The 17,732-nt window shown below is 43.3% G+C and overlaps 1 protein-coding gene and 1 pseudogene across 2 annotated transcripts in view; both read left to right on the top strand.

Annotated features, from left to right (window-relative positions):
• LOC311149865 (lysine-specific demethylase 5B-B-like) overlaps positions 1-9,238 on the top strand; it is a 35,061-nt gene extending 25,823 nt beyond the window's left edge. Inside the window, exons 21-28 of the mRNA XM_084187105.1 lie at positions 788-926; positions 1,062-1,241; positions 1,341-1,496; positions 1,688-2,137; positions 2,283-2,367; positions 2,554-2,762; positions 4,072-4,335; positions 4,602-9,238. Coding sequence (XP_084043231.1) covers positions 788-926; positions 1,062-1,241; positions 1,341-1,496; positions 1,688-2,137; positions 2,283-2,367; positions 2,554-2,762; positions 4,072-4,335; positions 4,602-4,730 — 1,612 coding nt within the window. The 3' untranslated portion in view covers positions 4,731-9,238. The remainder of the gene's footprint in view (positions 1-787; positions 927-1,061; positions 1,242-1,340; positions 1,497-1,687; positions 2,138-2,282; positions 2,368-2,553; positions 2,763-4,071; positions 4,336-4,601) is intronic.
• LOC311149916 (leiomodin-1-like) lies at positions 7,386-14,709 on the top strand (annotated as a pseudogene). The gene is made up of 3 exons: positions 7,386-7,649; positions 12,539-14,408; positions 14,683-14,709. The product of its transcript is annotated as a leiomodin-1-like (transcript).
• Positions 14,710-17,732: the final 3,023 nt, after the last annotated feature.

Genomic DNA, 17,732 nt, shown 5'->3' with positions numbered 1-17,732 from the left:
TTCAACAAGATCTACAAAAAGTGAGCATGCATATCTAGTTCTGCTTTCATCCCATTGGTACCCAGTGCTTTTTAATAATCACTGTCACCGGTGTTTTCAAACAGCTTTTTAATGGCATGGCTCTCCAAGGAATGTGCATCTATTCTGTGCGCTCCACATATCCACGGTTTAACTGAGTCTTTTTCAGTCCAGTTTTAATTGTCTGCATCTTTCTAGAGCTAGAGTTCATTCAAATGTTCTGTCATTTTAGAGCTTAGTATAGTGAGAAGTACTGTTCTCTTTATCTCTTCAAGGACGGCTGGAATGTTTTGTTTCTTTAGGATTTTATCAGTATGTTGAACATTTTCTTTATTATAGAATTGTGCATAGCCCATACCACTGTAACTGTATATGTAACCTATACAATGGTTTCAAAGTGTATCATGGTTGCAAGGGGACAGTATAGATGCCTATGTAAAGCTACTAAAACGAAATAATCCATCAGTTGTCAGAGGAAAACGTTGCATGGTTCACAACCATCACAACAGTGATGTCTGCTTACATCAGATCTTAAATGTACCTTTATGAAAGATGGAGTGAGTTGCAACAAACATTGACCAACAAGGGAAGTGAAATGTCAAAACATATTTTTTTCATATATTTATGATTAATACACACCTGAGAACATTTCTCCATAGTCCATACAAATGGGTAAATATGATATGTATGCTTCCTGGCAGTCGGATAACTGGGCCCCCTGCTGGTGACTGACCAGTCTTTTTGACCTAACTCTTTTCTTCTCCACCAGGCCCCCCCTCTCTATAGAAGTCCTCTCGGAAGCAGCTGAGAAGGTGGCGGGGATCCCTGCTTACCTCCCCAACTGTATGATGCTGAAGGACTCCATCAGTAGGGCAAGGGAGTGGCTTCAGGAAGCTGAGGCACTTCAGGTACGGAAGAATAAAACACCACGTTCTCACAATGATGTTGTTATACATGATTTTTATAGAAACAATGCTCCCAGGTTGACACAATTATGTGTAACCATTATGTATAGAAAACTTGAATTCTGTGTACTCTTACAGGATGGAGATTCCATTCCATTGTTTGACAACCTCTCTGATATGGTTCTACAAGGACAAGCCATCCCAGTCCAGCTGGACCATCTAAAGCAGCTGGAGTCCCTGGTAGCAGAGGTGCAGGCCTGGAAAGAGTCTGCAGCTAAAACTTTCCTCATGAAAAACTCTCACTTTACTCTGCTTGAGGTAATGTTCTAATGGCTGTAATGCACCACTATGAAAGTTCCATGAGTGATGTACAATATAAAGCAGTTCCCAGAATTCATCATTTGTTCTTGTCCACAGGTTCTGTGTCCAAGATTCGAGGTTGGTGCAGGAGCAGGGTCTCCGAAAAGGAAGTCGAAAAAAGCTAAAGACGGCAGTAAGAAGAAGATGGTGAAGCTAGACTGTCTCAGTGACGTGGAAAAAGCCCTCTCAGAGACCAAGGACTCTACCTCAGCTGTAAGTACACCTACACTGGCCATGTCTCAAACTGAATACATATTTTATTTTTCAACTCAATTCAAAAAGTGCGGACCTTCGCTTTCTCTACTTCTTTCTAGTACTGGATATGTATTGTATCTCAATGCATGTTGGACATGAACTTGCATTCAAATTCTATAAACTGAAATGTTTTTACATTTATTTACCAGCTGGCAACTCTTGGGGAGGTGCGGTTACGGGAGATGTGGGCCCTCTCATCCCTCCGGGCAGCTAACGAGTCCAAGCTCCTCCCCACGGCAGACTGCATGGACCTGAATGTGTGTGTGTGTCAGAATCCCCCCATGGGAGCCATGTTACAGTGTGAGCTCTGCCGGGACGCCTTCCACAGCGTGTGTGTGAGGGCTCCCTCAGACCCCCGTTCAACCCAGGCCTGGCTGTGTCCAGACTGCCGACGCTCGGAAAAGCCCCCCCTGGACAAGGTCCTGCCCTTGCTTGCGTCACTGCAGCGTATCCAGGTGCGTCTGCCGGAAGGCGATGCGCTTCACTATTTGGTTGAGAGAACAGTCAGCTGGCAACACCGTGCGCGACAGGTCTCTGCCTCCTGTGGCCTTCCAGACCTGGAGGAGAGCTTTGGAACTACAACATCTCCGGATGGAAAGGTCAGTCAGTCATACCCCTTCTCTGAATTGTAGAGTTATCTATCCATTTTAAAGTGATATAATTCAGAATTAAGAGACAATTATGTTAATAACCAGATTAGTAATTAATTATTTTGTATATATTTTTTTGTATATATATATACAGCCACCATGTTTGACTCCAGAGTGGAACAGGACAAGCCATGATCAGATGGTCTTCTACACCGAGCAAAGATGCATTCCTCTGCAGGGTCAGTTCTGTGTTGTAAAGCAGTGTTGTAGAATCATTTGCAAGTCTTATCACCACCTGGACTTCTTGATAACATAATTGTATTGATTATCGCTCTACTGGTGACTACTGATTATTTAAGCAGCTACAGTAGGTTATTGAGAACATTCTATTTTACAATAACCTGATGTGTGCTGCGCTGTTGCAGGTCTGAGTGTGGAGCTGGAGGAGCTGATGGTGGAAGGGCTCCTGCTGCAGGTGTCTCTGCCAGAAATCACACAACTCTACCATGTGCTACTGAACGGGCTGAGAATGCACCACACCAACGGACGCACGTCACAGCAAGATGACGACCCCTCGGACTGTGACAAACGCAAGCAGTGCAACTCTCAGGGAAGAAGCTCTCCACAAAAAGAGGTGTGTGAGCATGCTAGCTATCAAATACTGTAACTGAGGACTTAGTGGACTGTATATTCTTTAGATTAGGTTTTACTTTATGTTCGCTCTTGTGTGCTGGTAAGGGCACAGATGTCAAGATGGAGGATTACGGTCGAGGTGGTTTACTGACGCTGAAGATTCACAGTACGGGCACGGAACAGCACAGTGTATGTAGCATGGATGGGCTAAGGCACTAAGTGGTATGGAAACTTGCATTAAGAAATTGTGTATGTGGTCTGCAAGTAAAGAGAGAAATAAAGATGCAATAGTGAATGACAGATATATACATAATACAATCTCTAAATCACTGTACTATAAACAATATGCATCTAATAATAACATGTCTATAATGGCTTAATGCTATAGAAGACAATACAGCCCCATACAACATGACTCCACTAATTATATATTAAAGGGGTGCCGCTCTACAAAGCATAGCACTGCTATCTTCATTACAGGGCTACAACTGCACAATGAACTTGAAATACCTCTACAAGGTTCACAATGAAATATACCCACATCTATACAGTATACAATTACAGGGTATGTAAAAAGGCACTGGGGGACATTACACAATACGAATCCTAGGCTAAAGGTCCGAAATAATAAGTCAGGAGAGACGGAGCTAGCAAGCTTAGCTACAGTTGCTAGCTCTTGGTGGCTCGTGGTAGAAACTCCTAATTAGCATATCCATAAAATGACAATATTGTCGCCCAGTGCGTCTTTAGACAAACACCTGAAGGATATTAAATATATACTTGCATATCAACAAGGACGTACACTGGCCTTGGCTAACACAATGAAAGCTAACTGGTGGGAAACCACAGGATGGCTGGAACTTCCTCTCACTTGACTTCTCTGAGCTGGTGATTGCCCAGCATGCTTTTCTCCACTTCACCGGTGGGCGGAGCTACAGCTCTGATATGAAATTCCATCTATTCTACTATGATAACTACTATTTCTCCACAGCCTTTCGTACAAATTCATTAAATTCAATTGTATGTTTTTTTATGATTGGCCTATGAAAGCATTTGGTTTATTATTGTTACCGTATCCTCACTGATGAAAATAAGAAATACAGTTTACTTACTTTAAGATGTTATGTTTTCAATCTCTTCAGGATGTTGTGGTCCTCTGTAGCTCAGCTGGTAGAGCACGGCGCTTGTAACGCCAAGGTAGTGGGTTCGATCCCCGGGACCACCCATACACAAAAATGTATGCACGCATGACTGTAAGTCGCTTTGGATAAAAGCGTCTGCTAAATGGCATATTATTATTATTATTATAGGATGGGCTGAAAAAGGAAGTAGTTAACGGAGCAGAGAAGAAGGCCAAGCGACGCCTGGAGAGGGAGGCTCTAGAGGCAGAGCGCAGGGACAAGGCCAAGAAGCTCCAGAACAAGAGACAGAAAATGAACAAGGAGAAGAACCTGGAACGCAGGGCGGCCTCGACCTCATCATCTCCCCGCTCCGACTTTTCTCAGTCAGACGGCTCTGAAGAGGAGATGGCCATGTGTCCAGCAGAGGGATGCCAGCAGCCAGAAGGAGATGAGGTCTGAATGACTTTTTAAATAAATCACTCACTGATAATATAAGAAAATATATGAAATAAGATAATGAATTGCGAAAATCTAATTGACTGAACGCTAGAGTGTTGGAATTCAAGTAAAGGAGAGAGGGACAGAACGCCTAGCAGTTTGTTTCTTTGTAGTAGAAATTGTAAAATGAACTGAATGTTCAGTTCCTTGTCTGGCTTATGTCACTTGAATAAGATCTTCTTAGATTTATTTGGTGTTTCTTTATTTGGCCTTTATTTCAGGTGGACTGGGTCCAGTGTGACGGCAGCTGTAACCAGTGGTTCCACCAGGTCTGTGTGGGTGTGACAGCCGAGCTGGCTGAGAAAGAGGACTATGTGTGTGTCAGCTGTACAATAAGCAATGGCCGCTGAGGATTTTAGGAGAGTGGATGGAGTTTTGGAAGGAAAGCTGGAAGTCGGACGGTTTTCGGCTTACTCCGTTAGCAACTCGGCCACACAAGTCAGGATGTCAGACCTAGCCCTCCTTGTCCTCATCCCCTTTGTAACAACGGTGCTATCTCCTCTTTATTGGGTTGTTGTACGGAACTATATTGTTTGGTTACTTTTTTTTGTATTTTTACATATTTTTCTTTCCTCCTTTGAACTGTTTGTGGTTGTGACATGATGTGGAGTCAATGTGCTGCATGGGTTTCCATATCATGGGTGGTGCAAAGGAGTCAAACAATAAGGCACCCTGTAAAGATCCAAGGGTATATTGTACTTGGAACTTCCTTGCATGCAAAACCAGAGACAGATGGTGTGGGTTAAGGTCCCCTCCTCCCCCTTCCCCTTAAAAAATAAAATAATAAATCATGTAATAGAGAGAACTGTATTTTTGGGGAAACCCAGTGCTTGGTACTTGCATCTGCATTTGACTTATATAATTTTGGGTAGATTAGGTTTATTTATCTGAGCAATAATGTTTGTCTCAATTTAATTCAATGGATTGGTCTCCTCTGAACTATGTGTTGATGCTTTAGCAATGGTTTGATGTACAGAAACAGAAAGCGTATAGACTGTGGGGTAAGTTACAGTTGTGGACTAGCAATGTAACAGACAGAAGGAACTATCAACTGCCGCATACACTATACAAAAGTATGTGGACACCCCTTCAAATGAGTGGATTTGGCTATTTTAGCCACACCCGTTGCTGACAGGTGTATAAAATCGAGCACACAGCCATGCAATCTCAATAGACAAACATTGGCAGTAGAATGGCCTTACTGAAGAGCTCAGTGACTTTCAACGTGGCACCGTCATAGGATGCCACTTTTCCAACAAGTCAGTCTGTCAAATTTCTACCCTGCTAAAGCTGCCCCGGTCAACTGTAAGTGCTGTTCTTGTGAAGTGGAAACGTCTAGGAGCAACAACGTCTCAGCCATGAAGTGGTAGACCACACAAGCTCACAGAACGGGACCGCTGAGTGCTGAAGCGCATAGTGCGTGAAAATCGTCGGTATTCGGTTGCAACATTCGCTACAGAGTTCCAAACTGCCTCTGGAAGCAACGTCAGCACAATAACTGTTCGTCAGGAGCTTCATGAAATGGGTTTCCATGGCCGAGCAGCAGCACAAAAGCGTAAGATCACCATGCGCTATGCTAAGCGTCGGCTGGAGTGGTGTAAAGCTCGCCGCCATTGGACTCTGGGGCAGTGGAAACGCATTCTCTGGAGTGAGGAATCACGCTTCACCATCTGGGTTTGGCGGATGCCAGGAGAACGCTACCTGCCCCGAATGCATAGTGCCAACAGTCAAGTTTGGTGGAGGAGGAATAATGGACTGGGGCTGTTTTTCATGGGTCGGGCTAGTCCCCTTAGTTCCAGTGAAGATAAATGTTAACGCTACAGCATACAATGACATTATAGACGATTCTGTGCTTCCAACTGTGGCAATACTTTGGGGAAGGCCCTTTACTGTTTCAACATGACAATGCCCCCATGCACAAAGCAAGTTCCATACCGAAATGGTTTGTCAAGATCAGTGTGGAATAACTTGACTGGCCTGCACAGACCCCTGACCTCAACTCCATCGAACACCTTTGGGATGAATTGGTACACTGACTACAAGCCAGGCCTAATCGCCCAACATCCGTGCCCGACCTCACTAATGATCTTGTGGCTGAATGGAAGCAAGTCCCCGCAGCAATGTTCCAACATCCTAGTGGAAGGCCTTCCCAGAAGAGTGGAGGCTGTTATAGCAGCAAAAGGGGGGGACCAACTCCATATTAATGCCCATGATTTTGGAATGAGATGTTTGACGAGCAGGTGTCCACATACTTTTGGTCATGTAGTGTATGTGCTTGGGTGGGTTACTTTGGGAAGGAATGGAGAGGGGTAATTTGAGACATTGCAGTTTATATTGTGGAATAAAAACAATTTCTTCTAATATCAAAGGGATGGTTTTCATATTTTAATTTGGTCCACTAGATAGTCTCAGGAACTAACTGTAAGTCGCTCTGGATAAGAGTGTCTGCTAAATGACTAAAATGTCAATGTAATATCGTAATATCAACACTATAGTGTGTAGTACCACTGTCCTATAAGCAGGCTTATTACGTGATGAATGCATAAGGATTATTGGTGTTAGTCAAAAGAATCTTGAGTTAAATGGCCATAATAGGCTACAAAAGTATAATTCTCTCTTGATGACTTCTCTCTTGATGACATCATGCACAAACTTATAATAGCACCATGCAGAATAGAGATGATTTAATAGCTATCAATTTGCATTTTTCTTTGTGTTGTCATATGGCTCCAGTCCAGCTCCAGTGCTCTGATCTCAAATTGGGCATTGAGCTAAACAGTTATTCGAGAGGAGGTCCAGGCAGTCCTCCTGATAGGTCAGTACCCTCTCCTTGTCCAACCTATTTCAATTGCACTGAAAGCCCATTTCAAACACAGACTGGAGAAGTCAATTAACCTGAACTTGGTGTACCAATACAATACAACTATTATTATCAAAGGACTTTTGGAGAACGGACGTGCCAATTACGCGTCGCTTTGCATAACAGGACATTTTCGTGGGAAATAATGTGGAAAGTGCGGAATCAACGCCCCGCCGAGAGCGAGGAGGACTCCGATATTGAGAACCTGTTAGCCGCTCTGACACCAGCCGAGGTGGAAGAGCTGCAGTGCGAACTGACTGTTATTGACCCGGATCAAACTGTGCCAGTCGGGCACCGGCAGAGGAACCAGACAGACAAGCAGCCGTCAATAAAATACAATAGAGGGGCGATGCTTGATTACTGTGAGCGCGAAACCAAGAAACTCATTCAAAGGGAGCTGTCCTTTGAGGTATGATGTCAATGTTGTAAGCTGTGCGTAAAGGGCAGCTTGTACCAAGAATAGTTAGGAGTGGCATGCTGGTTGAACCCTGAAATTGTGTTATTACAGTACGAATAGTGTATCCTAAATGTTTGAACAGCTGTCAATCGAGTACTTCAAGATGGCCTACCAATTTGACATCTTATTCAAGTGCCTAAGTATATCAGGACCCTCACCCTGTCAACCCTGGATTCCAGACATGGTGCAGTGATTTCAGGATTCAAGACCAGGGATGATGGGGGTTATCAGGCAGATGAAAATACTATTGTGGCCAATATTTCACCCACTAACTTCAAATATAACTGCTGTTAGTGTCTCTACTGGAAATAAATAAATAATAATTGTATGGAGTTTGACAGAAATAGGAATACAGACATACAGTGGGGTCCAAAATGATTGACACCCTTACTAAAGATGAGCAAAAATGACTATAAAATAATTAATTGAAATACTGAGCTGTATTGAACGCAACCAAAAAAAATGGGGGAATATTATTTTATACTAATACAATGGCTTAGAGAAAGAGAGATTTTATTTAACAAGCAATATTTTATTTTCTCAAAAAGGTAGGGGTCAAAATTATTGACACCCCTGTTTTCAATACCTTGCAATACCTCACCTTGGTTGATCTTTGATGTCATGGGGCTATTTTGAATCCACTGGTCCTGGGGCCCTTGTCAAGGTCAACAGCATCATGAACTTTACCCAGTACCAGGACATTTTAGCCAAAAACCTGGTTGCCTCTGCCAGGAGGCTGAACTTGGCCGCAAGTGGATCTTCCAGTAAGACAATAACCCCAAGCACACATCAAAATCCACAAAGAAATTGTTAATTGACCACAAAATCAACATTTTGCAATGGGCTATCTCAGTCTCTGGACTTGAAAAGCATTGAAAACCTGTGGTTTGAATTGAAGAGGGCAGTCCATAAACGCAGACGAAGGATATCAAGGATCTGGAAGGATTCTGTATGGAGGAATGGCCTAAGATCCCTCCCAACTCATAAAACATTTTAGGAAAAGGCTCAGTGCCGTTATCCTTGCACGGTGAGGTATTGAAAGTTATTGAAAACAGTCATTTTTACCTCTACCTTTTTGAGAAATAAAAATATTACTTGGTAAACCAAATCTTTCTCTGAGCAATTGTATTAGTATAAAATATAAATATGACATATCACACAAGTCACAGATCTTGACTATGACAATACCAGTGTCCTATTTTGTAAATGAAGTTTATTTTTTCAGATGATACAGTAATATCCTAATGATTAATGAAGAGAAGCTTAGACACTGAGCTTACCTTTAGAGACCCAGAGTATGTTGACACTCAGCTGTTGGATAAAGCCTCCAACAGGTGACAAGTAAGGAAACATGAGCTATGTTGTAACAGCTGCGTGTATAGAGACTATTGAGAATTCTTGTTGTTTGAAAAGGATCCAGAGCAAGGGTACGGAAGACCCAGTGTGAACAGGCAAAATGTCACCTACACACTGGGGCATCATAACTCTGAGGAGTTGCTAGGCAGCCCCATTTTTTAAATCATAAACAAATGAGCCCCTGAGCCCTGAAGAGAAAAGCTACTGCATCATCTTGAGAAGTGTTTTCATTACTTGGTAACAAGAAATGTGTTGTAGGTGTTATGTGATAAATGCATACCATATCATGGTTGGATTTTGTGTCAGTGTGTATTTGAGGGAATACAATTCTGTTGAGTGCATGTAATTGGCATTACATATATATTGACCACTATACCATGCCATGTATAAATAGCAGGATATATGATTCACATTGTATTAAAATGTTAACTATACTAGTACTATATAATTGGTTATCAATACTTAAATTCCATCCTACAAAGCTGTACTTGGCCATCTGTAGGGTGTTTGGTGTAGATATTTTGTATGTTGTTTTGTTTTCACAAAGCCCATCTGGAGAAGGTTTTGGTGAACAAGGTAAAATACAGGCTCATGGAATAATGAGTCTGGCTAATGCTGGTTCCAGTTCTAAGACGAATGAAATTCCAGAGCAGAAGGCTCCTCGCTCTGACCCATACTACCTTTTAAGGAAACATCTGCCAGAGATACTAACACAGTGGCTCGCAGATCCCTACCCATGCATCGCCCTGTATGGGATGCAAAAGCCCTGATTGCTATATGCAAGATATACCGTTTTCCAGAGGGTGTTCGTAGAGGCAATGTTCCATAGGTTTTCCAGAGGGTGTTCGTAGAGGCAATGTTCCATAGGTTTTCCAGAGGGTGTTCGTAGAGGCAATGTTCCATAGGTTTTCCAGAGGGTGTTCGTAGAGGCAATGTTCCATAGGTTTTCCAGAGGGTGTTCGTAGAGGCAATGTTCCATAGGTTTTCCAGAGGGTGTTCGTAGAGGCAATGTTCCATAGGTTTTCCAGAGGGTGTTCGTAGAGGCAATGTTCCATAGGTTTTCCAGAGGGTGTTCGTAGAGGCAATGTTCCATAGGTTTTCCAGAGGGTGTTCGTAGAGGCGATGTTCCATAGGTTTTCCAGAGGGTGTTCGTAGAGGCAATGTTCCATAGGTTTTCCAGAGGGTGTTCGTAGAGGCAATGTTCCATAGGTTTTCCAGAGGGTGTTCGTAGAGGCAATGTTCCATAGGTTTTCCAGAGGGTGTTCGTAGAGGCAATGTTCCATAGGTTTTCCAGAGGGTGTTCGTAGAGGCAATGTTCCATAGGTTTTACATGGGCTGTGTCCTAACGTACGGACATAGACATTCCAGAAGCATTCAGAAAATATTTTCTAAATGAAAAAATATATACGTACAGTGAGGGGAAAAAGTATTTGATCCCCTGCTGATTTTGTACGTTTGCCCACTGACAAAGACATGATCAGTCTATAATTTTAATGGTAGGTTTATTTGAACAGTGAGAGACAGAATAACAACAAAAAAATCCAGAAAAACACATGTCAAAAATGTTATAAATTGATTAGTATTTTAATGAGGGAAATAAGTATTTGACCCCCTCTCAATCAGAAAGATTTCTGGCTCCCAGGTGTCTTTTATACAGGTAACGAGCTGAGATTAGGAGCACACTCTTAAAGGGAGTGCTCCTAATCTCAGTTTGTTACCTGTATAAAAGACACCTGTCCACAGACGTTTACAAATTTCAACACTTTTTGTACATAGTCCCCCCATTTTAGTGGAGAAAAAGTATTAGGACAAATTCACTTACAGTGAGGGGAAAAAAAGTATTTGATCCCCTGCTGATTTTGTACGTTTGCCCACTGACAAAGAAATGATCAGTCTATATAAAAGACACCTGTCCACAGAAGCAATCAATCAATCAGATTCCAAACTCTCCACCATGGCCAAGACCAAAGAGCTCTCCAAAGATGTCAGGGACAAGATTGTAGACCTACACAAGGCTGGAATAGGCTACAAGACCATCGCCAAGCAGCTTGGTGAGAAGGTGACAACAGTTGGTGCGATTATTCGCAAATGGAAGAAACACAAAATAACTGTCAATCTCCCTCGGCCTGGGGCTCCATGCAAGATCTCACCTCGTGGAGTTGCAATGATCATGAAAACGGTGAGGAATCAGCCCAGAACTACACGGGAGGATCTTGTCAATGATCTCAAGGCAGCTGGGACCATAGTCACCAAGAAAACAATTGGTAACACACTACGCCGTGAAGGACTGAAATCCTGCAGCGCCCGCAAGGTCCCCCTGCTCAAGAAAGCACATATACAGGCCCGTCTGAAGTTTGCCAATGAACATCTGAATGATTCAGAGGAGAACTGGGTGAAAGTGTTGTGGTCAGATGAGACCAAAATCGAGCTCTTTGGCATCAACTGAACTTGCCGTGTTTGGAGGAGGAGGAATGCTGCCTATGACCCCAAGAACACCATCCCCACCGTCAAACATGGAGGTGGAAACATTATACTTTGGGGGTGTTTTTCTGCTAAGGGGACAGGACAACTTCTCCACATCAAAGGGACAATGGACAGGGCCATGTACCGTCAAATCTTGGGTGAGAACCTCCTTCCCTCAGCCAGGGCATTGAAAATGGGTCGTGGATGGGTATTCCAGCATGACAATGACCCAAAACACACGGCCAAGGCAACAAAGGAGTGGCTCAAGAAGAAGCACATTAAGGTCCTGGAGTGGCCTAGCCAGTCTCCAGACCTTAATCCCATAGAAAATCTGTTGAGGGAGCTGAAGATTCGAGTTGCCAAACGTCAGCCTCAAAACCTTAATGGCTTGGAGAATATCTGCAAAGAGGAGTGGAACAAAATCCCTCCTGAGATGTGTGCAAACCTGGTGGCCAACTACAAGAAACGTCTGACCTCTGTGATTGCCAACAAGGGTTTTGCCACCAAGTACTAAGTCATGGGCGGCAGGTAGCTTAGTGGTTAAGAGCGTTGTGCCAGTAACCGAAAGGTCGCTGGTTCTAATCCCCGAGCCAACTAGGTGAAAAATCTGTCGATGTGCCCTTGAGCAAGGCACTTAACCCTAATTGCTCCTGTAAGTCGCTCTGGATAAGAGCGTCTGCTAAATGACGTAAATGTAAATGTAAATGATGTTTTGCAGAGGGGTCAAATACTTATTTCCCTCATTAAAATGCAAATCAATTTATAACATTTTCAACGTGCATTTTTCCTAATTTTTTTGCTGTTATTCTGTCTCTCACTGTTCAAATAAACCTACCATTAAAATTATAGACTGATCATGTCTTTGTCAGTGGGCAAACGTACAAAATCAGCAGGGGATCAAATACTTTTTTCCCCTCACTGTACATACAGTACATTGTGTATTAAATAATTATTAATCTAATACTGCACTTCATACTTGTATGATTCATGCAACTATCTTTCTTATGTACTTCATACTTAAGGAGCCTACAACTGACAGAGTGAAATGGGAACGCCTGAAGAAGATGGGGAAGAGCTGTGATAGTTTCTTCTACTTCAAGTCAGATGACCTGGATGACCAGGATGTCATGGACCTAAACTTCTCTGCTGTGGAGACCACTAAGGAAGACATATCCAAGGACAATGAGGAAAAACCAGAGTGCAAGAACTTGAAGAGTGAAGGAGAGAGTAGAGAGGGAAATGAGGAAAGACCACATAGTAGGTCAGGAGAAGATAAGGACAAAGCCAGTGAAAAAAAGGAAGATAAGATTGTTGAAAATAGCAGTGAAGTACAGGTTGAAGTAAAGGAGAAAAAGGAGAAGTGTAGTAACAAAACACTACACCTTATCTCAAAATTGCAAACGAAAAAGAGGATATGAAAGAAAAGGAGAGAAAATACATCAGAAAAAAGACCGACTCTAAAACCAAGGACCTGATTTCAAAGCTTCGAGGGCAAGCTGAGAAAGATGATAGTAAGGAGAAAGATAAGAAAGAGAAACCTCAAAAAATGAAGGATAGCAAGATAAGAGGAATGTTCTCTAAAGTAGAGGAAAAGCAGAAAGAATGCCGGGGTACTGAGACGAAGGAAAAGAGGAATAATGAGGACAAAGAGAGAGAAAACATCAAATCACACAGGAAACCAAGTAGTGTCCAGGATGAGACACACAGAGAGACAGTGAAAAGGAGACAGAAAGGACTCCTAATAAATACAGTAAAGCCAGCAATGTAAACCTAGAGAACAGTAGTAGGGAAGAACGCCTGGCTGGTGAAGTCATGGAGGGAGACGAGGAGGCCAGCATGTTTGATGAGCTCCTTGAGCTCAATGTTAACAACTCAGATGTCATCAAGACCCACACCCTCATCCAGTTTGCAGAAGCACTACAATGCAACACACATGTGAAGACATTTGCTTTAGCCAACACCCGGGCTGACGACCATGTGGCTTATGCCATTGCCGGCACTCTGTGGAACAACACGTCTCTGACCAGCGTCATCCTTGACTCCAACCACCTCACTGGCAAGGGAATTTTGGCCGTGGTACATGCCTTAGAGAAAAATGTAACCGTCGCTGAACTGCGCTTCCACAACCAACGGCACATCTGTGGAGGCAAGACAGAGATGGAGATGGCCAATGCGTTGAGAAACAACACCAGGTTGATGAAGCTGGGCTACGGCTTTGAGCTGGCCAGCCCAAGGATGACCATGACTAACATCCTGAGTCGGAACATGGACCTGCAGCGGCAACGTCGACTGGAGGAGAAGAAACAGGCACAGCTACAAGCCCATTCATCCCAGCAGCCTCAGCCATTCCAGCCATCATGCCAGACACCACAACCACAGACCAACACAAAAAAGAACACATTGCCTTTGGGGAAGTTTTCTCTGGAACCTTCATCTCAACCCCAACCCAAGTCTGTTGGTGAGACTAAGAGGACAGGAAACCTGAAAACATCTCATTTTTTGCCTCCCTCTAAACCCTTACCTGAACCCTTCCACAAGGTGAGCGGCAAAGCTGGGGAAAAGGTGAGCCCTAAGGCTGTGGGTAAGCTAAACCCTAAGGCTTTGGGTGGTAGATCTGGACCAGGGTCTACACCACCTCCGCCTAAGGCTGGGGATGGTGGATCTCGTCCTGGGTCTCCACCACCTCCACCTCAGGCTCCTAAAGCTGGCCGATCTGGACCAGCACTACCTCCCCCTCCTCCCCCTGCCCCAGTGTTGGAGGGCCTAAGGAAAGCCCTTATGCCTGCCTCACAGAGGAAACTCAATGGGCTGACTTCACACCAAGGAGAGAGGAACACTAGGGATCAGTTGCTGGACTCCATTCGCAAGAGCACTATGAAAGCTCTAAAAAAGGTTAGATCAGGAGAGGAGTGGAAGTTATTTGTGAAAGCAGCATGATAATGATATCAGCACAATGTGATTAATGTGGTGAACAGCCAACAGTATGAGAGGAATTTTCATTACATCTGTAGACTGTAAATTACTGTTTTATATATATATATATATATATATATATATATATATATATATATATATATATATATATATATATATAAAGCCAGCATTTCCCTTGAAATTACAGTCAGGAAGAATATTGGTGAATAAATCAAATCTAAATCTCTTGCAGGTTGATGTTCCGAAGCTGCTTGAGTAACGGGCAGGAGATCACAGGAAGAAGAGGTTGGACTTGATACAGAAACAGAACTGCATTTGTCTTACAGTAGTAGACTGGGGTGAAGCCCTGCTTCTGTTGTTGCTGCTGAGATATGGAGAGATATCTGATGCAGTTGGTACTGTGAGCCAGAAGGTGGTGTTGGTGAAGCCCCATTAGGCTACACTAACTGCTGACTTCAGTCTCCCTCAGTTGAATCTCTCCCTCCTTTTCTCCTGAGATGCCCATATTTGGTAATTGCATTGAAGATACAGTATGATGTAAGAATAATTCCTCTGTTCTTTTTCATTACTGGATGATGGCCAGTTGGATGTCCTGCTCTTTCATGTGAGGCTTTGTCCAGCTAAGAGGTGGGGAGAATGGGGGAGTTGTATGGCAGAAACAGAAAAGTAAAAAGGGGAACAACTGGAAGGAAAGGCTTACACATTGCAAGTCACCATATAGTTTTTATTTTTAGACAGTTAAGTACCCATAAGAGCAATGAACAAGGATATTGGTTTGATGTTTTTTTTTTAAGACAATTATCCAGTGTCACGATCAAAGGATATTATATACTGAAAAAATCATAAATGCAACAATTTCTTCTAATTACAAAATAAATAAAACTTGTACCCCTTTTTCGTGATATCCAATTGGTAGTTAGTCTTGTCCCATCGCTGCAAATCTCCTACGGACTCGGGAGAGGCGAAGGTCGAGAGCCATGCGTCCTCCGAAACACGACCCTGCCAAGCCGCACTGCTTCTTGATACACTGCTCGCTTAACCCGGAAGCCAGCCGCACCAATGTGTTGGAGGAAACACTGTCCAGCTGGCGACCGAGGTCAGCTTGCAGGTGCCCGGCCTGCCACAAGGAGTTGCTATAGGAAATCCTGGCCGGCCAAACCCTCCCCTAACCCGGACGACGCTGGGCCAATTGTGCACAGCCTCATGGGTCTCCCAGTCATGGCCGGCTGTGACACAGCCTGAGGATCGAACACGGGTCTGTAGTGACGCCTTAACCACTGCAATGCAGTGCCTTAGACTGCTGCGCCACTCGGGAGGCCCAACATGCAACAATTTCAACGATTTTACTGAGTTACAGTTCATATAAGGAAATCAGTCAATTGAAATAAATTCAATAGGCCCTAATCTAAAATTTCACATGACTGGGAAGGAGTGCAGCCATGGGGGAGCCAGGCCCATCCAATCAGAATGAGTTTTCCACACAAAAGGGCTTTATTACAGACAGAAATACTCCTCAGTTTCATCAGCTGTGCGGGTGGCTGGTCTCACATGATCCTGTAGGTGAAGAAGCCGGATCTGGAGGTCCTGGGCTGGCGTGGTTACACGTGGTCTGCGGTTGTGAGGATGGTTGGACGTACTGCCAAATTCTCTAAAATGACGTTGGAGGAGGCTTAAGGTAGAGAAATTAACATTACATTCTCTAGCAACAGCTTTGGTGGACATTCCTGCAGTCAGCATGCCAATTGCACGCTCCCTCAAAACTTGAGACATATGTGGCATTGTGTTGTGTGACAAAACTGCACATTTTAGAGTGTCCTTTTATTGTCCCCAGCACAAGGTGCACCTGTGTAATTATCATGTTGTTTAATCAGCTTCGTGATATGCCACATCTGTAAGGTGGATGATTATCTTGGCAAAGGAGAAATGCTCACTAACAGGGATATAAACAAATTTGTGCACAACATTTGAGAGAAATAAGCTTTTTGTGCATATGTAACAATTTCTGGGATCTTTTATTTCAGCTCATGAAACATTAGACCAACACTTTACATGTTGCATTTATATTTTTGTTCAGTACAGCTAAATTAAGTGTGTGTAGGTTCTTAATCTGGTCAATCTGTAATATAATAGCAGTCAATATCTTAGTTGTGCATAGGGATGCCAGTTGCTTACAACATGAAAGTATGAGGAACTTCCCTATAGCTGGCAGGAGATCCCTTGACCTTTGCAAACATTTCACTGTGATGGATTGTGTTCTGAGAGGGAGGGAATATATTTTGAGAATGCTTTTGAGAATGTTGTGTTGTTTAGAATTCACTCATGAGGGGTACATACTGTACAGTGGGGAAAAAAAGTATTTAGTCAGCCACCAATTGTGCAAGTTCTCCCACTTAAAAAGATGAGAGAGGCCTGTAATTTTCATCATAGGTACACGTCAACTATGACAGACAAAATGAGAAGAAAAAAAATCCAGAAAATCACATTGTAGGATTTTTTATGAATTTATTTGCAAATTATGGTGGAAAATAAGTATTTGGTCAATAACAAAAGTTTCTCAATACTTTGTTATATACCCTTTGTTGGCAATGACACAGGTCAAACGTTTTCTGTAAGTCTTCACAAGGTTTTCACACACTGTTGCTGGTATTTTGGCCCATTCCTCCATGCAGATCTCCTCTAGAGCAGTGATGTTTTGGGGCTGTCGCTGGGCAACACAGACTTTCAACTCCCTCCAAAGATTTTCTATGGGGTTGAGATCTGGAGACTGGCTAGGCCACTCCAGGACCTTGAAATGCTTCTTACGAAGCCACTCCTTCGTTGCCCGGGCGTTGTGTTTGGGATCATTGTCATGCTGAAAGACCCAGCCACGTTTCATCTTCAATGCCCTTGCTGATGGAAGGAGGTTTTCACTCAAAATCTCACGATACATGGCCCCATTCATTCTTTCCTTTACACGGATCAGTCGTCCTGGTCCCTTTGCAGAAAAACAGCCCCAAAGCATGATGTTTCCACCCCCATGCTTCACAGTAGGTATGGTGTTCTTTGGATGCAACTCAGCATTCTTTGTCCTCCAAACACGACGAGTTGAGTTTTTACCAAAAAGTTCTATTTTGGTTTCATCTGACCATATGACATTCTCCCAATCCTCTTCTGGATCATCCAAATGCACTCTAGCAAACTTCAGACGGGCCTGGACATGTACTGGCTTAAGCAGGGGGACACGTCTGGCACTGCAGGATTTGAGTCCCTGGCGGCGTAGTGTGTTACTGATGGTAGGCTTTG

Source organism: Coregonus lavaretus, assembly GCF_964263955.1.
Source record: "Coregonus lavaretus genome assembly, chromosome: 22".
Taxonomy (NCBI): Eukaryota; Metazoa; Chordata; class Actinopteri; order Salmoniformes; family Salmonidae; genus Coregonus; species Coregonus lavaretus.
Note: the sequence above shows the minus strand (reverse complement) of the source record. Positions and strands in the feature narration are given on the sequence as shown.